Below are 22,118 nucleotides of genomic sequence, written 5' to 3'. Positions count from 1 at the left end.
ACTTATATAGCCTTTAAAAGTAAACAAGAAGCTAACTTCGTGCCTTGTTAAAGGTAGGTCATTTCTAACCCTTAAAATTCATTTTCTTATCAAGTGGTATTTTATCAGCACAAATATAGATCTTATAAGCAGGAAACAAGCTCACATATGGTTATGAAAGCGGCGCCATTTTACTGAAACTGCATTAACTCTAACCACAATAAGACTTCTTAATAATAGAGTCCATCAATTCCCTCATATTCATGACTCACTGTCACTAGAAAAACCAGTTTGCATTCGGTTTACTCAATGCATATTATAAAAGCATCTTCCTATATGTGGGAAGATAGTTTCAGCACAGGCAAAAGAAAAGTGAGCTGGATAACGAAAACAGCATGCTTCAGTCTGTGATTACAGAAAGAACTGAATAATGTCATTCTCTTATAAATGCCTAAAATACTTCAACTTATTTTACAGCCCCCCGCAAAATCATGGCCTCAAGATTTCTCTCAAGGCAAAGCCCTAAAGCACCTGAATGTTTATTAACGGAGTCCCTGGACATATTTCATTATCATCTCAGTATAATTCCAAATGCAACAAACTCAATTCAGCAATTCAGCACTTACTGAATGATTATTCCATACAAATACTGTGTAAGACACAGTAGTAATTACAATACATATCTCATCTTCAAGAGGCTTACAATCTAGTGGGAGAATAAAACACATTATGAGCCCTTCTCAACTGGGGTTATTTATCTGAATGACAAATGAAAGAATGACCCAAGCACTATTTTCTCAAATCTTTCAAGGAGGATTACAACTAATACAATGTTAGATGCATATGACAGATGTTCTGGGGTGTAATGGGAAGAAAGTACCAAAAGACAAAGAGAGTATGGAAGACCACATGTCATGCTCCAACTCTGTATTCTTTGCTGTGGCTCACTGAGAGCCCACACATATTTTAAGCACATAAGTAACATAATCAAACATGTAAAATGCTATTCTGGCTATAGTACAGATGAAGGGAGAGAAATGGAAGCAAGAAGGCCAACTTTGAGATTATAGAAATAATCTTAGCCTTAGGAGTAATAATGTCCTGAACTACAATAGGATCAATCAGGATGAAAAGGTGAATTAACAGGACTTGGTAAATGACAGAGCCAAGAATAGTTGTCTCCAAGGCTTTCATCCAGGATGAATAAGAATAAAGTGATACCATGAAACAATGACAGAAATATAGGACTTAAGGAAAAAAAAAATGACCAGCAAACTGCTTTTTTCTATGCCTTCAACTGTGCTAAATTTATTATAGAATTTGTATTTTTATCGGTTACTAGGAACCATAATGAAAGACCAGATTTTAAAGTACTTATACCCCTACATCACTTCTTCAGGATAAAATACTAACACAACCCGGAAAAATTCTAAACAATTTGATGTCATAGAGATAAAGAATCCTTCACCTAACTGCCAGAACCAGCTTACTAATAATGAGAACAATGTCTTACAACAGACCAGTCCATTCACAAACCATCCTTTAGCCAAAGCTTTGAGGAAAAGTCTCCCTAAGAAAAAGAATGACAAATGTTATGGCACTGTCTAAAAGCACTTAAAGAATCCAGAGGAAGAATGTTCCAAAAATCCGTGGCAAGACTGTAAGATCTTTTCCTAACCGGTGTAGAATTAAAGTTGCAATATGGGGACATGAATATGGGGTGAAATACAGAAGTCACTTTAAGACTTCAAATATCTCTCTCCTACTTCTCCTACCCTTCGAAAAAGTCTTAATAGGAATTGGCAGTATCAACTCAAGCACAGAAATTTTTATGTACAGCCCAATCACATGTTTATAAACCCTATTCTAAAAAGGGTCATCAACTCTATTCCAAAATGTACTTTAGAATTTTTGGAAATTTTTAATGGAGAACACATGAATATGCCCTTCTATGTATCTATGACTTCTTTACTTCTCTTTTTGTCTTATGTGAGACAATGTTTACATAAGATGATGTTATTCCTCATTTTAGTAGTCATACAAACTATTCAATATCCAAAAGCAGGAAAATAAATTAGCCTACAGGATGATTTTGAGATGGCAGAAAAGTTTACTGAATTATATGAAACAAAAGGCATTTGCTTTATGAAAAAAGAGGCAGAACAGCGTAAGTAATAAGAACAAAGCTTTAGTGTCAAAGACTCCTTGGGTCAGATTTTTCTATCTATAAAATGGAGATTTTACTACATCAACAACTCTGTGAGATAAAAGTAAATTAGTATTTTCCATACCTGGTTGGTCACCAGAATCGCCTGGGAAGCTTATTAAAAACATAACATCCCATGCCCCATTCCATACTTTCAGGAGTGTGGTCCCAAAATTTGTATTTTTTAACAAATTCCAAATATGATATCAGTCTCACAACTTGGAAATCAGTGAAAAAAAAATATTTTATGCTTTTTATATATTCCCATATAATTTATATCTTTATGTATAATGTAACTTAACAGTGCCCTAGTACACTGTAAAATGTTCAATAAATGCTTGATGTCATTATCATTATTTTGAAATAGAAGATAAAACTAAGCCTTTTGTTACATGATGGCCACGAAGTGGTCTTGAAGAACAGTTTGCATAAACCTCTCAGCAAAAACAAGATTTGAAGCACGAAACCATACTGCTTCAGAGACTGCGAGAGATGACAAAAGTGAAGTTCCACACTGATGACAATGCCCCTTTTCCACAACATAGTTTATGACAGAAGGAAAGTATAAAATCAGGCCTGTCTTGTATTTTTCATACCAAAGCTTGATCACACCAGGTCACTTTATCACAAAATCTTTACATTTCTTCCTTATTTTTCAGAAATTCACACAAATTCATATAAACTCATGACAGAGCATGTAAGTACTAAATAAATGTGTACAGTAACCTTAACCATAACAAATATCTAAACCCACAGAGATGTACGGATACTCACAGAAAATCCCTGGTTCTTATTTATGAATGATATCAATCCTTTTTAAAAGTCCAAACCCGTAAATTATTTAGTCTTTCTTAAAAAACTGACCACATACATAGGATATAAAGCCCTTTAAGAAAAGCTTTAAGCACATTTTTGTAACAATACTGTATACAGATCAGTGTTATCTATAAGATTACATTTAAAACTCCTCCTATAAAAACCTTAACAAATTTATTTATAAATGTGGTTCCCGGCTTGTTCCTAGCATATCACAGATCTGGTTAATTCAGGAAACTATTATAATACTGAATAATCTCTCTTCTAAATTTTGATACTAATACAAATTTTTTAAAAGTTATCACTGACAGAAGGTAAAGTGTATCCTATGGCCATTTGGAGTAAACTACATAGACTAGGTACTGAAACTTTTTATTTTAAAACACTTTTTAGAAATGATTCTTAATGAACACAAACTTAGTTACTACTGTTTAAAAGTTAAAATACTCAAGGTGTACGAAATAATGTTTACCTAATTACCGAACATGGTATTTTACCTTTGGGTTTATTTCTCTATATACACATCTTACAAAGATGGGAATCCATGATCTAATGCTAACAGATTGCTGCAAGCACTGAGAAATAAATGTGTTACATAAATAAAGCTTAGAGGGAAGGAGTTGTTTTGATCATTAAATTATAGGACTTTACCATTTTCTTCTATCAAGTTTTAACCATTAATCCTTCTGGTATTAAAGAAGCAAAGTTACACCAAGAGATTCAGAAGGCTGAGGTAATGTGATCTTAAGAGTTAAAAGAAACACAGTAAAAACTAGAATTCAGAGATGTCTCAAGCAAGTAAAACGAAAAATTATCAGTTTTCGTAGGCCTGCAGAATACTAACTACTTCCATGAAAAGTCCTTATAAATACCAGACCTGCACAAAGTGTCTACATGATAAGAGAATGCAGAAAATTTAATGAATTTAATCTGATCACTCTCCACACCTATATTTCCAGAAATATTTGGGGTGTGATGTGTGACAATCAAGAGCCTTAAAAAAGTTTTGTCTTCAGTACACACTTGATATGAGGCAACCAAAAAAAATACTTGATCTACCAACAACATATGGTAAGAAAGGTTACTTTTCTGCTCCTCTTCCCTACAAAAACATCTTTATGGAGGTATCTTCCTGAAGCCTTTATGAAACCTCTCTTTTCTATACTTTTTTGGTTACTTTCCTGAGTCTGTCCCCATGGATAAAATGTTTTGCCAAGTGGTCTTGAAAAAGGCACAGAAATTTAGAAATGGAGGAGGGGACAGAGGGCAAAAACAGGGTTATGATTTCACTTCTCCATCATAAATGACTTCTCAAGAAGCAAAGCAGGTTAGTATTAGCATGAGAGTAAAACTCTCCAAAGAGGAATAGAAATGGGAATATCCCTTCATTCTACTCGACCTCAACCCTAAAGTGAGAAAAGTTAAGGACACGGTACATTAATAAGTTTGCAAAATTAGCTAGAGTTCTCATGACAATAAACATTCAAAAATTAACTCCAAAGGAAAATAATTTGTAATAAGTTAGTGGGTTTCACCACAGTAATATTTCTCAAAAATATAAAATTTAAAACACTACAAAGTACAGGACAATAACTTACTTGAGTTGGAACAAGTACAGGAGGGTAGGCCATCTTGTGATGCCTGTACACCCAAAATGCACAAATGACAATCCCCGCAATTAACATAAGTGGCACCAAGGAATAGAGCAGGATGTTGTAATAGGGTGGCTTAGGTGTAACTGGATTTGAAGTGGCTGTGGAAAAGGGGGGGAAAAATAACTCAGATTTGGTCTACAAAATTCTATAATAAATATCTGTCATAGTCTCAAATTTTGGGGAAGAGGTAGGGGTAAATTATTCCATCAACACAAATATATTTTGTTTCCAATCTACAGTTGAGCAAACCTATGTATTTTCGCTGTGAACTTACGCTGTGTGACTTCCATCTCCGGAAAATAAGAAAACTTTTCATTACACATATTGCCCTCACAGCAACAAAAATATACTTCAGGGCTGTCTTTTTTTTCTACACAATCAGTCCTATAAATAAGCAGAGAAAAAATTATTAAAATCAATATTATTATACTGACCCTACAACAGGTGTTTTTATTCTGCAATAAAATAATGAATTAGTCATTTATATTCAAATTCAAGATTCGTATTAATATCTAATAATTCTTAAAAACCAAAAATGTTCCTGGATTCCTGTTACTAAATCTCTTTAGAAAAAAAAAAAATTAACAACTGATTTTATAACAATCACATTGACTACTAGAGACTATTGCTGTAATTTGGTTTTTAATGAGCAACCTAAGGCAAGCATCTTTTTTTAATTTTTTAATTATTAGAAAAGCTTGAAGAGGACATAAAGTCAATGAGGCAATTTGGTCTAAGAGTGCTTTTGCTCACAGGAAATATAGTATTTCCATTTTGTGAATACAAAAACTGAAAACTATATATAAAACTGTGTATGTGTGTGTATGTATACATATAAATACATACACACATGCTAAGTGATAAAAGCTCGTATCTCATGGGTGAAACATTTCAACATCAGAAACCCAAACTAGGCTGAGAAATTAATACTGTCACTGTTTTTTAGAGTGTAGATTTAAATTCCCTGAATGCAATGAACAGGGTTGAGATGAGCAATAAGTAGAAAACAAACACGTAAACAATAATCATATAGCACCTACTAACTCAAACGGATTAGAATTAAACCAAAAAAAAAAAAAATAAAGTAGCCTTCTATATAGGACCTTAAGTCATGAAAAGACCTGGATTTAGCCTCTAGAACAAATCCTCATCAGCCACTAATAAACAGCTAAACCTATTAAAAAAAAAAAATCAACATCAGATGAACTTAAAAGATGTATCTTAATAATAAACTGAACTTTTTTGATAGTTGTCAGAATAATAAGGTAGAATTTAATTCTTAAGTGAAAAGCTGAAGAAATTTCAGGGAGATAGGAGTTTCAACAAAATCAAACTAAAATATACTCAACATCAACACCTATTTGGCAGGAGGCTTTTTAAAGACAAATGAAAGCTAAATTTTAACAATTTATAAAGAGAAATATATAAATGTAAAAACATATTTAAAATCATGTCTCAAATTACAACAGATTAACATGATTACTTAGCCTAATTAATTCAATAAAGTTACTTTTCACCATTCAATTTCATTCTTCTTTTATCATTTTCTTTTCTTCCATACTTTGACAATTCTTGAATCTTCTTTTCCTCTTACTTCTCTTACTATCCTATTTGTTTTCAATCAAATTTAGAGTATAAAAACAAAAATTTTATAGTTTAAAATTAGCATTTAACCTCCAGACACAAAGGTGGCATAGTAATTATCATTCTAAGGAGCAAGTATTTGCAATGAATAACACACTTGCAGACTCCAGTGAAAATGGCTCACTACTCTTTTTGGCACTATCCGAGTCTCACGTAGCTGGAGTATTATCTTTAGGTAAAGAGCAAAGTAGTTTTCTACTACAAAAAAGAATAGGAATCCCTGATTCCAACTAAATGATAAAAGATAGTTTGGGATAAAGATGATTCCCAAACTCATTTTTCCCCAATTTCTTCCTGTGTACCTTTCATAACAGCACGTTATCACTTGACCACTTCTGTTAGCAGAGGCTGATAATCAGAAATGCAGCTAAAATATATAAGTACATAGAAATAATCCCTGGAAAATTCACATACTTAGAAGTACATCCTAAATATGAAATATATATCTAAATCTAAATGACTGTATTGTAATTTCTCACAAAAAGTGTAGTTAATCCAATTTTCAAGGGCTTATTCAATGCATTTTGCTCTTAGTCACATATAGCTAATCAAACACAGATTCCAGGTAATCAACTGAGGCTCTCAAAAGTGATCCAGAAGTATCTAGTGTTCACTGTATACAGCAGTACTTTTTGGCTCCAAAACGTCTGTTTATCTAGGACTTTACAGCTTCTGCCTGTCTTCAGCACCTACCCACAGTAGAAATCCTGTGGCCCAGGCAGTTAAGGGATCACCCTAACAGCTATGGGACTCCATACAGAAAGATCACAGGCAGTCAATAACATGACCACTGTATTTTACTTCCAGTACACAGTAAAGCAATTAAAACAAGTATGTAGTTTGAGGACTGTTAGTTCTGATGAAATTTTGAATGTCAAGTTAAAACGTCTCTTGGGGTAGACCAGGCGTGGTGGCTCACATCTGTAATCCTAGCACTTTGGGAGGCTGAGGCATGTGGATAACCTGAGGTCGGGAGTTCGAGACCAGCTTGACCAACATGGAGAAACCCTGTCTCTACTAAAAATACAAAACTAGCCGGGCATGGTGGTGCATGCCTGTAATCCCAGCTACTTGGGAGGCTGAGGCAGAAGAATTGCTTGAACTCGGGAGGCGGAGGTCGCGGTGAGCCAAGATTGCGTCATTGCACTCCAGCCTGGGCAACAAGAGCAAAACTCTGTCTCAAAAAAAAAAAAAGTCTCTTCGGGTAAAGAGCGAAAGGCCTACTTTGCAAGAAAAAAAAGGGGGGTGGTGGGAATGTAGTAAGATCAATTTCTTCCAGATACATAAAGAAGGAAACTGAAAGAAAATTAAACACATGATTAAGTTTTATTCTTCTTGAGGACAGATTTTCAACAGATATACTCTTTTAAAGTAATTTTTTAAATGTTTTCCTGAAAACTGGCATTTTAAAAGTTTACAGTCCTAACAACATTGGGGAAAATGGTTTTTATTTCAGAGTTCTCACTACCGGGTAGATTATTCAAAATATATCAAAGATAAAACATAAATATGCCATGTTTATTTTATTACTTTAAAATATACTGTCATTAGAGCATGTTATAATGTTCTTTATAATCCCATTTTTAAAAAAGCAAGAAACATTTAAGTGAAAATTCATGCACTGATCTTTCCCCTTTCAAAAAGAGGGGAAGTGTGAAAATTACTCAATACTACCATAAAATCTTAAATGTGTTCTTACCTGTCGTAGCAGTTGATATCATCCAGCCAACAACCTTGTTTCACTATTTCAATGGAACCAGAAATATTCTTCCAGGTAGCAAAACAATGCCGCCGTTTGTCTTTGTCACCATAACACGGTTCAACACCAGTTTGATTGGTTCTGTCTTTTTCCCAATTAGCATTAAAGAAAAGACACTCCTGAGTTTCTGATCTACCAAGTATAGCACCTATAAGATAATAAAAACAACAATATAACCACATTAGCTGTTAAAATAAAAGACTGTTTCCCAAGATAGCAACTTTAGGTATTCCTAAAGTGTAATTCACCGTCTTCCCACTTAAACTTTGGGTTTAGGTTTCCAAGTTAATCCCTGCACTTTAAATATAAAAATAGCCATTATAATAGGAAATAACAATATATATCACAGTATTTCTCTGAACACCACTAGTTTCACTTCACTTGAGAATGTCCTTGATGAAAAGCCACAGAAATTGTTAATTTTATGAAACCTTGGCCCTTGAGTAGACTACTTTTTAATATTGTGTGGGACAAAAACTAAGCAAACATAACTCTGCTGCATAGTGAATAGAGCTGACCCCTAACAACTCAGGGGTAAGGACCGCTGGCTTTGCACACAAACAAAAATCAGTGTGTAACTTTTGACTCCCCAAAAACTTTCCCAATAGACTACTGTTAACCAGAAGCTTTACCAATAGCATCAATAGTCGATTAACACATATTTTTTGTGATACATATTATACACTATATTCTTACACTAAAGTAAGCTAAAGAAAAGACAATGTTATTTTAAAAATAAGGAAGAGAAAATACATTTACAGTACTGAACTGTTTATCGATACTGTAAGTATACATCTTCTGTTCACAAAATAAATCATAAGGAAGAGAAAATACATTTACAGTACTGAACTGTACTTATCGATACTGTAAGTTTACATCTTCTGTTCATAAAATAAATCATAAACGGCAACCACAGCTGCAGACCTCAATCTATGGTATGTATCAAACAATTCCACTTTTTCTTGTAATGTCAAGACTTTTCTCTTCTTAGGATCAATTCCAGTACCACCAGTGGCACTTTTTATGGGTCCCATGGTGTTACTCAAGGTTCACGGCATTGCGCTAAACACAATGAAAAATATGCTAGAACCGCAAGAGATCACTTTTTACTGCGATATACAATTTACTCGAGAGACAAACTGCTCAAGCTGAGATGATTAGCATCATATGGTGTTTTAAGTAGATATTTGCAACACTTGAGCTCACCACAATAGCAACAGGAGGTGGCTATGAAATTATTACAGTAGTACACTATGTACTATAGTTAATTTTATGCAATTATAATTTAATACTGTATCTTTACATTTGTTTACATTTCTCTCAACTGCAAACTGTGCCATCTATGGTCTGTAAGTGTGTATGTAAGTTTTGATAAATTTTAACTTTTTATAATAGATTTGTGTATATTTTATGGTAGTAAATGATAAAAGACTGATTTCTACATATATTTTATGCATTCATGACATATATCGTTTCTTAATTTTTTCAATATTTCTAGGCTACAAAGTTCATTTGTGAATTTTTTCAAATTGTCCCAAATCTCCAAAGCCTTTAACAACATATTTATTGAAAAAAATCCACATATGTGTAGACTGACACAATTAAGACCCTTGTTATTCAAGGATCAACCGTACAATGATTGCCTCAAGAAAAAGCCCACATATGACTGAGTTGTAAACTAACAAACTATGGCTATTTAGACTTGGGTATCTGACAGGCATGTTCTCAAAAGTAAACCAAGTGAACCTGTGACTTCAAGAAAAGCAACTAACAAGTATGCATTTCCAATGATAAAATTTAAGTTTTCAAGCAAAAAATAAAAATTTTGAAAATTTTTATCTACTACCATCAGCAATAGGTGATGGTGTCAACCTTTCCAACAGTCAAAGAATTTTCTGATGAGATCAGCGGTGATATCAATAAATGTGACTTTTAAATATTGAATAATGAAATGTGACAGTATTTAGAAAGTCTACATAATTCAGAGAACCAATATTTTCCAAATGATTTGTGATATTACAAAATCACATGGGTTAAAAAAAAATCCACTCAATGTGCACGACAAAGCAGATTTTAATGTTACAAAAGACAAAAAGTTCATCAATGGTTTCAGCTTCCCCACTGCAACTAGCATTTACAAAATGATGTCTTGTCTTATTTGAAAAACAAGGAAACTGGAATACTCAAAATAATTCTGAAAAAGAAGTACAAAGGAGAATTCATACTTACTGATTTTAAGACTTACTATAAAACTTCAGCAACTAAAACAGTATGGTTATAGTGAAAAGACAGAAACATGTATCAATGGGACAGAACAGAGAACCCAGAAATAGACCCACATATAAATGGTCAATTGATGTAGAGAAAAGATGTCAAGGCAATTCAATAGAAAAACGATAGTCATGGCAACCACAGATGCTGGAGCAATTGAATATCTATAGGCAAAAAGAAAAAACAAAAAACTTCAACCCATATATCACGCCACATACAAAAATTAATTCTAAACATATCATAGAACTAAAATAATACCTGAAACTATTAAACTTCCAAAAGAAAACATGAAAAATCTTTGTGACCTTGATTTATGAAAGATTTCTTAGAACAACACATATGACCTACAAAAGAAGGAATTGATAAACTGAACCTCACTAAAATGAAAACTTCTACTCTTTGAAGGCTAAGGGGACGAAAAAAGTCACAGACTGGAAGAAAATACTTGCAAAACACATTTCTAAAGAAGGACTGATACTCAGAAAATATAAAGGCCTCTTACAAGTCAATCATAGGAAAAAACACTGTCCAATTATTTAAATGGGCAAAAGATTCAAATAGGTCCTTTGCTAAAGGGCAAAGAATAAAAATTTTTTTTGAAAAAAGCTACCCAATATTATCAATCATCAGAGAAATGCAAACTAAAACTACAATGAAATACTAACAGTAATTAGAATGACTAAAACAAAACAAAAACACAAATGGACAATATCAAGTATTGCTGAAAATGTGAGCAACTAGAACTTCCACATATTGATGGTGATAGAGCAAAATGGCCCAGCCACTTTGGAAAACAGCTTTACAGCTTCTTAAAGTTAAAACATACACCTGCCATACTACCCAGCAATCACATGTGTAGGTATCTATGTGAGATAAAAACATAAGTCCATGTAAAAATCTGTACATGACTGTTCAGAGTGGCTTTATTGATAATCTCTGAAAACTAAAAACACTTCAATGTCCATCAATGGTGAATGGATAAGCAAACATCCATACAATAAAAAAGGAATGAACTAGTGATACCTACAACAAAATGGATGAATCTCAAACATTATGCTAAGTGAAAGCAGACAGACTCAAAAGGCTGTCCTGTATGATTCCATTTACATAATATTCTGGAAAAGGCACAAATATAGGAACAGAAATCAGCTCAGATTGCCAGAAGCTGGGAGTGAGGGAAAAGGAGGTGATTACAAAAGGGCATGAGGAAACTTTGTGGGATGAAGGAAATAGGTACACCACGCCTTGACTGGGGTGTATTATGATTGTATAATATGTATGGTTCATATATTCTAATCAAAACTTATGGAATTGTGTATCTAAAAAAGTACATTTTATTCTATGTAAATAAAATTGACTTCAAAAAAAAACAAAAGAAACTACCATATCTTGAGTTATGGTATGATATCAAAGAAAAACACTCACACCAAAGAAACAATTATTAAAATACTATTACTTTTTTTCTAACTATGTATCTGTATATGACCAGATTTCCTTCATATGCTTCAATCAAAATAACATATCACAACAAACTGAATGGAGAAACAGATACAATAATCCAGTTTTCTTTTACTATAACAATCATTAAGCGATTGTAATTTTACTAATTTTTTTGTTTTGGAAAATATTTTTCATAAAAACTTGTTCTTTACTAACATATAATGGATTATTATTGCTATTTTAAATAAGTTAATATTTAAACATTTTCTTTAATTTTTGATATGGTAAATATTGATATATATCACTATTTTTAAAAAGTTTTGGGGTCTTTAATTTTTAAGAGCTCTAAAGAAGTCCTGAGACTAAAAAGTTTGAGAACAGTGGTTCTACAATATACTAGCACAGAGACGTAGTTGTAAGTTGCCAGTATTTGTGGGCAGTAATGGTGCCACGGACTTCCTCTCAACTGTGGAAGAAATTATAGCATGAACTGACAGGGAAAACTATGTTCTGGTAACTCCATCTCAACTGTGTATAAAAGAATGGGCCCAGCACGGTGGCTCACATCTCTAATCCCAGCACTTTGGGAAGCCGAGGCAGGCAGATCATGAGGTCAGGAGTTCGAGACCAGCCTGGCCAACATGGTGAAACCCCTTCTCTGTTAAAAATACAAAAATTAGCTGGGCATGGTGGCACACACCCGTAATCCCAGCTACTCAGGAGGCTGAGGCAGGAGAATCCCTTGAACCCAGGAGGTGGAGGTTGCAGTAAGCCAAGATCGCACCATTGCACGCCAGCCTGGGCAACAGAAAGAGACTCTGTCTCAAAAAAAAAAAAAAGAAGGGCTGCTACCACCACTTATCTGTATGCAAACAATAGACACTTTCTAAATTATTTTCAGAAACATGTTGAAAATATGAGCAAGGTAAGTTTCCTCCTTTACCAAATAATACAAAAGCAATATTCAATGCCCCCATTGTTATCTTAAAACAGGAATGGCAATTTTTTTATGTAAAGTTCCAGACAGTAAATATTTCAGGCTTTACAGGCCATGTGGTCTGTCACAACTACTTAACTCTGCCCTTGTAGCATAAAAGCATCCATAGACAATACATGAATGAACATGATTATGTTGCATTAAAACTTTATTTATGGACACTGAAAACTGGATTTCAAGTAGTTTTTACAACTCACAAAATATTATTCTTTTTTTGGATTTTTTTGGTAGTTCTTACAACTCACAAAATATTACTCTTTTTTTGGAATTTTTTTTTCTGCTACCATCTAAAAATATAAAAATCATTCTTAGCTCCAAGATGGATCTGGCCCATAGGCTGTGCGGTCTGCCACCTCCTGGCTTAAAACAACATCCTAATCCCAATAGTCCGTCTAACCTACCTTTTGTTTATTTTGTTGGGAAAGGGGGCTCTGTGAATTATCACCCATTTAATTCATGTTAAAAACCACTATGCAACTATTTCCAATTTCCAAAAGAAGAATCCCACTCAGGCATAGGAACACCCTGAAAACTAAACAAAACTGACAAAAAAATTGAACACTGCCTATAGCAAAAGTGCCAAATAGGTTTTACCTTCAGAGTCAATTCCAACCAGCATTAGTAATGGCTGCGTGGGGCACTATACCAAGAAAGATTTTGAGGATATTTTTAGAGAGGATCTCATAGTATTGGAAGGGAAGGGGAGCAGCATTAGTGTCTTGTATTTGCCATCCTAGTCTAGAAAAAAGCTAAACAAAGCGCCATTTTATTTATTAAAAAGATACTTCCACCATTTTTTTTAAGGTAAATAGGATTCAGGATGGTTTCCTAGATCTAAACTAGAGTGACATTTTTCATAAGTAGAAAGATAATGGCTTATGGGGAATGCTGTGACAATTTCCCCACCCCTCCTCAAGCTGATTCTGCAATCAGTCTCTATCCCATCAAGTCTCTAAAAAAACTCAATATAGTAACATAATGATTATAAAAATAAGTAAATTATATGTATTTTTATATTCTTAAGCTTACATTACAACTTTAAAGGTATAGTTCTAAAAAGGATGGCATGGTTATTTACGTATATTAAGTTTTAACGACATCTCCCAATTTAAAATTTTCTGAAACTTTAAATCTCTACCCACAGATTTATTCTATCAAAGTAACTCTAAATAGTTACTACTGACACTTTCAAAAGAAATAAATAAGTATAAAAGGTTTGCATGCAGGGTTTAGTACAGCAGTTCTTAACCAATGATGTGCATCAGAATCCCCTCTATATTTTCTCACATTCATGTCTGAGTGCCATTATGTAGGTCCTGGGAATGGGCAGCTGAAAAGTTTATTTTGAGAATATATATAAATATACACATACATACACTATATATATATATGCTACTATACATAGAGAGTACATGTATGTGTGTATACACACACACACACACACACACACACACACTATACTAATGGTGCCATGGACTTCCTCTCAACTACGGAAGAAAAAATAGCATGAACTGACATACTGCAAACTCTTCTGGTAATCTGTCTCACCTGTATTCTATAGAAGAAGGGCTGCTACTTCCAATGTATACAGAATATAGTACATGCCCATGTGTGGGGTTTGTTTGTTGTTTTTGTTTTTCTGCAAAGACCCAGTGGTAATCTAATTTTCCTCCCTACGTAAAACCCACCGGCTTAATAGACTTGGCCTGAATCTGGAATCTATTTCACAAACTGTGACCTTGGACAAGGTAGCAAATCCCTCACTACCTTGTTTCCACATCTGTAAAATCAAGCAGATTGATTCAATTTCCAAATTCTTTTCCAGAACCATAATTCACACTCAGTTTACAGTAAATCAGTAAGTCTAATCACACAATCTAGTATGAGTTAATTTATATAATAGTTCTATATTCAAAGTACTGCTTATGGTTTACTGACTAGTACTGACTGCTTCATTCTTCTTACCATTAAAAAAAATAGCAATACACAGAATCTGAAATTTAGTAAAATGTTTTACCATAACTCTGCAAAAGTCTACTTTTTTTTTTTTTTTGAGACGGAGTCTCACTCTGTCGCCCAGGCTGGAGTGCAATGGCGCGATCTCGGCTCACTGCAACCTCCGCCTCCCGGGTTCATGCCATTCTCCTGCCTCAGCCTCCCAAGTAGCTGGGGACTACAGGTGGCCATCACCAAGCTTGGCTAATTTTTTTTTTAGCTAATTTTTTTTTGTATTTTTAGTGGAGACGGGGTTTCACCATGTTAGACAGGATGGTCTCGATCTCCCGACCTCGTGATCGGCCCGCCTCAGCCTCCCAAAGTACTGGGATTACAGGCGTGAGCCACCGCGCCCGGCCAAAAGTCTACTTCTATGAGAAAATTTTCACCCCAAGCAACTGTATCTGAGGACAATTCAAGTTTTGTTTTTCAAAAACATGATTAATATATCAACACCAATTTTATACAACCTCTTCCAGAAACAAAAGAGACTTCCCAACTCATTTTATGAGACCAGTATCATCTCGATATCAAAAACAAAGCACAAAAAGAAAAACACAGACCGGTATCTCTCATTAACTTAGGTGCAAAAGTCCTCAACAAAATTTTAGCAAAGAGAATCCAACAACATATTTTTTAAAAGAAAAAGTATTATATCACAGCAAAGTGGGATCTGCTCCAGACATACATGGCTGTCTCAAGGTTCAAAAATCAATCATACAATCTAACAAATCAACAGACTAAAAGTGAAAAATCATATGGTCATATCGGTGGTTGCAGAAAAAGCATTAGATAAAATTGAATACCATTCATAATAATAATAAAAAAACCTATCAGTACACTAGGAATAGAAGGGAACTTACTCAATGTCATAAAAAGCACCTACCAAAAAACCTACAGTTGATGTCATACTTAACGGTGAAAGAACAAATGTTTTCACTGAGCTCAGAAACAAGTCAACAATTTCACTCTCAACACTCTAACACAGTACTGAAACACAGTACTGAAAGTTGTAACTACTGCAATAAGGCAAGGAAAAGAACTTAAGGGCATACTGTCTAGAAAGGAAAAAATAAAACTCCCTCTATTTGCAGATGACATGCTGGTATACAGAGGAATTCCGAAGGAATCTTTAAAAAAAAAAGAAGAAGAAGAAGAAGCAGTCCTGAACTAATAAGTGAGTTAAGTAAGGTCACAGGATAGATGAACAAGACACAAAAATCAATTGCATTTCTATTTGGTGACAATGAACAAGTGAAACTAAAATTAAAAATGCAACACCAGTTACGGTTGCTCCGAAGAAAAATAAAACACTTAGGTATAATTTAACAAAACATGTATAGGATCCCTATGATTAAAATTTTAAAATGCTGATGAAAGAAATCAAATAAAACCTAAACATTTGGAAACACAAACTGTTCATGGATTGGAAGATTGAACATAAAGATGTCAATTCTCCCTAAATTGATGTATAGGTGTAATGCAATTCATATCAAAATCTCAGCAAGTTTTACTGTAAACAAGTATATTCTAAACTTTTTTTGAAAAATAATAATGAAGTAGGAGAAATCACTACCCGCTTTCCTGACGTTAAGGCTTAAAATGTAACTGCAATAATAAAGACAGCAAGGTACTGACAGAGGCACAGAAACATAGATCAGTGAAAAAGATATAGGACCCAGAAAGAGATCTACACACAAACACGTCTAATTCGTTTTTGACAAATAAGCAAAGGCAATTCAATGGAAAAGGAATAGCTTTTCCAACAAATGGAGCTGGAGCAATCAGACATGGTTCAGGCAAATACATTTTGAATGTCCTCACTCTATTATTCCAGTAGTTCCAGAAGGCCCAGCTCTTGTAGAAAGCCTCCCAGAAAAACCTCTCATATGGTGACAATTTCCAAGTTTTCTCAAGGTATGCATAATAAAATCTTAAAAATCTTTTAATCAAGACTCCTCCTTCTCCCAAAGTGCACACTTCTTGCAATCCAATGTAATTGTTTTATATTTACTCACTGATTTTTAAATCAGTTGTCTATATATGTTCTTTTACATGTCAGAATTCCATTGGGGTTAGATTTAAGTGTTCTCACCATAAAAAATAAGTACTGCATATGTGAGGCAATAGATATGTTAATTTGTTTGATTTAGCCATCCCACAACTTATACATATTTCAAACCATGTTGATAATATATGCAATTATTTGTCAATTAAAAAATTAATTTTTTATAAAAATAATGATAGATACCTGATTTAAGGACCAGAGAAGATATATGAGTTAGAATGGCCTAAACTGACATGTCTTTATTTAGAAAGAAGATAGAAGGTGGTGATAGAATGGCATGTCCTTCACCAGACTGTCAGTTTCTTGCAAGCAAATAGTGTAATATTTTCATGACTGAATCCCTAATATCTAGCACAATTCTTGAAACTCAGAAGGCATTCAATTAACATTTGGTAAATTGACACATAGATGTAGTCAATCAAAAAATATCTGGATGTAGCTTAATATAAAATTAGAGTTCTTTTTTTCTTAAACTCTTCCATCTATTACATTCTTTAATCACATTTTCACTAGTTTCCCTTCTTTAAACTTTTTCTTTTTTTTTTTTTTGAGATAAGATCCCGCTCTATAGCCAAGGCTGGAATGCAGTGGTACAATCATAGCTTACTGTAGACTTGAGCTCCTAGGCTCAAGCGATCCTCCTGCCTCAGCCTCCTAAGTAACTAGGACAACAGGTATGTGCCACCACATACTGCTGATTATTTTTATTTTTTGTATAGATAAGGTCTTGCTATTTTGCCCAGACCGGTCTTGAACTCCTGGCCTCAAGAGATCCTCCTGCCTCTGACTCCCAAAGTGCTGGGATTACAGGTGTGAGCGAAGCACTCAGCCTTGTCTTCTTGTACAGTACAGTTATAGTTGCTTAGAATGTGTCATTCTCAATATGATGAAATACCTAAAAATTTTATCATTGGCATTAAGGAGTTTTTGTAGTCTGCAGCTTTGAATTATATCAATGTAAAACAAACGTTCCAAAAAGAAAAAAAAAAAAAATGATGCCACTAGGGTCTAAGACTATCCATCTTACTTGAGTTCTAAACACAAACGGTACTTAATGAATGATAAAATGCAAAAACACATTATAACAACTGAATAAAAACCCAATTACTACTGTTTTCCCTCTACTCTTTGAAACAGGTGGATGAAATGTAAATCTTTTAACAATTATCAATTTCACTACACTTTTTTCTGATTAAGATGACAATGTCTTTCATAGTCCTGTGACTAGCTTACCTATCACAATTCTCCTATGTATGCAACCAACGTTAAGCAGAAAAATAAGAACTGTTTCAGGAACTTACAAATTTGAGGAATTTCTGGAAAAACATTCTAATGCTGTCTGAAATCATCAAAAAGTCATTGAGAAATAGTATAAAGAGGTATGAAACAATCTCTTTCCTAAACTTGTGCCTACCACAGGCAACTTAGTCCTCTGGGAAGAGTTAATGAAGTTTCAAATGTAATAAATCCAACTTAAAAAGCAATTCTTGTTTCCCTTTCATGTGTCATTGCTCCTGCCACTTTGGGGACAAACCAAAAGTCCAAAGAATCAGCTATAGAAGATGGATTAAATTGAATGATGGTTTTAATCCAAAACATCTTACAGTATAATTTTTTTTAAAGTATCAAAAGTACTATACAAAAGAATGATTTTAGGTACTTGGAAAATTCTGGTATAGTACAATCTTTCATGGCATCAATCGGTAAATGAATACAGAATTTTATTAATTCAGCAGGTATTATTTAACAGTCTCTGACTATGCTTAATAATCATCCTACTGCCCAGAAACTTGCAAGCTACCATAAATAAATGAGTACCAGGCAAACCTCAACACAAAGGATTTCCCAATTTTCCCCAATAAAAAGTTCTTTTTTTAAATTTTTACCAATTTGAAATATACAAACCTTTCCATGTACATCATACAGTCCAATATATAATTGTATTAATTTAGTCTTATGAATGTTTTAAAATCACAAAGCACATAAATTTTACAAAATAACTTTATTCAAACTTTACCTACATCTTCAACAAGTATCTCGTTACTTTCTTTTTGAGTGATCTGTAAGTATCATGAAGTGAATAATCTTTACTTCCATTTAAGTTGTTCTGAGAAACAATACTTTTGGAAGTCATAATTCCATCATTGAAAATGTTTTTCCAAGCCACAAATATCCATTCACATGATTCTAAGATGGTTGGTTTTTTAATTGTGCTACAGGTACATACATACTATGATCTTCACAATGTAACTGCTTACACATCTCTTTTAAAAGTGATTGTAAAGGCTTTTTTCACAACAAATTATAAGAGTATAACTCCCTGCCCACAAATAATTTCTAATTTGTTTAAACTTTTATCTTTTCCCTTCTATCTATTCCCTCAGGAAACCCCTATAGACTTTTAAAACGAGTACTGACTGACATAATTTCAAGCTCATCTATCTTCTCCAAATACTATACTTCTATTCAAAATAAAATAATTGAGAGAGAGCTCAAAATATGAAAAACTTTTTAAGGACTCAAATATAAGATGACTTTTTTTTAGAAATTTTTTTTTATAGAAAACTTTGCTTAATACTGGACATATGCAGATGAAGTATCATCAGTGCCTAGCACAGTATAGGAATTCAGTTAAATTTGCACTAAATCAACAATTCACAAGGCCTAGAATAGAAAAAAGAGGGCTTTGCAGAGAAAATGTAACTAAAGCAGGGCTATTAAGGAGACACAGAACTGTAAGTTAAACAGAGGTTGGGAAGATGAAGACCAAATAAACAGGGTTGTGAATAACCAGAGTGTTTGACAAGACTGCCCTCATTGGACTAGAGCATTCTATATTCTGTAGTATTGGGTATAGTCAGGAGAGGTTTGGAAGTCATCAAAAGAATAAAGGTAGTATTTTAAAGATTAATCAGAAAACGATGAGTAAACTGTTGGAAGAGAACAAAACTCAGGACACTATACTAACTACCCAATAAAAACAAGGGGTATACAATATCTATGCTGATTAAATGGCCACAGGTATCAAATGGATTGTCAAATTAGAACACAAAGATGAAGCTTTTGCCTTCCACAGTCCCTTATTTGTTTTCCCTACGCATAAGAAACTAAAAGATAAAAATGATTTGGTTTATTGGGTTGGGTAGTTAGCTGTTTCTAAATGTTTTATCTTATAAACTTCTGAGAAAACAAAGCTTGCTTCTATACATAATTATCCTATGTTTCACTTCATTGCTAATTATCTTCCTAATATTTGTCTTACTGTCATGAAAGATACACTGTATATTGCCCAGAATAAGTTAGGCATCTTCAAAAATACCTAACACACAACAGAAAATTCTTTTTGCCTACAGCCACAAAATGTGTAGAGTATCTACAAATGCCCGGGTTTTAAGATTAAAATAGTTCCATGCAGTTCTCCGGCCCTAACTCATAAGATGAATTACATCAAAACAGGTACAAGTAAATACAAGTTTTAACTAGGCTGTGCAAAACAGATTTCTAATATTAGATGTTCTTCTTTGCGGGGAGAAGGGATAATGGTGACTGCAGCTAGAGGCCAATACTTGCAGCAGAATTTATAGGCTATTTTTTTGAATGCACAAAAAAACAAAATTGGGCAGAAATTTAGAAGAATAAGAGATAAAAGGTAAATTCTCAAAATCAGAACAGAGCTCCTAAAAAAGATTAAAGAAACAAACATGCACACAATAGTTCCTACTAGTTCCTACTAAAACCAACCTAAAAGTGTCAATTACACTGAAAAGACACTACCTACATTAAGGGTTTGTTTAGTTCTTTATTTTACTTGGGAAGATGCATGCCCTCTTTTTAATAAAACATCAATCTGTCACAGAAAGAGTAAAAATGGATCACTTCTGTTTGCTATGAAGATAAGGTGAAATCATCTTTGAGGAACCAGCAATGTTAAGAGTGAGAAATTTGAAAAACAAAAATAAAACAAAGCACAAAAACCTCATCACAAACATTTCCATCAAAGCAATATTTGGTCATTTAAAATCAGCTAATGAAGAAAATTAACAATATATATTACATAGCTTTAAATACTGTAAAAGATGGTAAGCTGATAATTCATAATGACCTTAAATAACAATGGATACAGAATCACTTAACAGGCCATAATCACCAACAGTTTTTTTCATAACTATGTTGCTTCAACTTTTAAGAAGCAAGATTATGGGTATTAAAAAAAAATCTAAATGTCTTGTTTATTACTTTTGTGTATTATGTAGTTTCTTTCCTACTTGAAAACTCATTTTGCCAGGCGCAGTGGCTCATGCCTATAATGCCAGCACTTTGGGAAGCCAAGGCAGGCAGATAACCTGAGGTCAGGAGTTTTAGACCAGCCTGGCCAACATGGCGAAACCCTGTCTCTACCAAAAATACAAAAATTAGCTGGGTGTGGTAGCGTGCGCCTATAATCCCAGCTATTCGGGAGGCTAAGGTAGGAGAATTGCTTGAACCTGAGAGGTGGAGGTTGCGGTGAGGTGAGATCGTGCCATTGCACTCCAGCCTGGGCAACAAGAGCAAAACTCCATCTCATTAAAAAACAAAAAAAAAAACAAAAAAAAAACCTCATTTTACTACACATTGAGTCTTTTGATATCCTTTCTCTTCTATATTGATACACATCCTAGAGGCAGTCACCTTTCCTGTTTGGCTGCCCTGGGTTGCTTTTAAGCGTTATGAAAAGTAACACTGTTCAAAAGTTATCATAAAGTCCAAAATGTCCCAAAAGACTTTTGATAGACAAGTTAGATATATGAAGAAAGAGAATAAATTTTCAAATAAAATTTCTGCATTGGCCATACAACATTTTAGGCCCTGTCAATCTAATTTTTTTTTTTTAAACTAAGCCCCTTCCCACCACCAAACAATCACTTCTAAAGGAAAACACAAACATTGTCTGGCATTCTTCCCAGAAATTCTTTTTCCTCTTGTCTGTAATACCCCATATACTTAGTACTTACTATCAGTCTGACAAAACATTACAAGATTCCATCCATCTAACTAAAGTAATATATTTCTATTACTAAACTAAAAGCACAACTAGCACAGAATAAACTAAAAATATAAACATTATATGTTGGGGCACTAGACAATGTGCATGTGGCATGTGTAAGGAGAGTAAAAATACTTGGAAGTCAACATTTAACCACTAGTTACTTAGGGACTTCTTTTTGTTGCTGTCTTCCTTTGAGACAGAGTCTCACTCTGTTGTTCAGGCTGGAATGCAGTGGCCCAATCTTAGCGGCTCACTGCAACCT

The 22,118-nt window shown here is 33.8% G+C and overlaps 1 protein-coding gene across 3 annotated transcripts in view; it reads right to left on the bottom strand.

Moving 5' to 3' along the window:
• The window catches only part of ACVR2A (activin A receptor type 2A), an 86,510-nt gene that overhangs the window by 24,867 nt on the left and 39,525 nt on the right, over nucleotides 1–22,118 (bottom strand). For 2 of the 3 annotated variants that reach the window (XM_054549362.2, XM_054549363.2), the window contains exons 2-4: nucleotides 8,000–8,207; nucleotides 4,931–5,040; nucleotides 4,600–4,754 (exon numbers count right to left, since the gene is read on the bottom strand). In XM_054549362.2, the coding sequence (XP_054405337.1) occupies nucleotides 4,600–4,754; nucleotides 4,931–5,040; nucleotides 8,000–8,207 (473 nt within the window). Of the gene's footprint in view, nucleotides 1–4,599; nucleotides 4,755–4,930; nucleotides 5,041–6,173; nucleotides 6,238–7,999; nucleotides 8,208–22,118 lie in introns of those variants that run through there. The other variant, XM_063712797.1, reaches the window with a different exon arrangement.

Source organism: Pongo abelii, chromosome 11 (assembly GCF_028885655.2).
Source record: "Pongo abelii isolate AG06213 chromosome 11, NHGRI_mPonAbe1-v2.0_pri, whole genome shotgun sequence".
In the NCBI taxonomy this organism is placed as follows: Eukaryota; Metazoa; Chordata; class Mammalia; order Primates; family Hominidae; genus Pongo; species Pongo abelii.
Note: the sequence above shows the minus strand (reverse complement) of the source record. Positions and strands in the feature narration are given on the sequence as shown.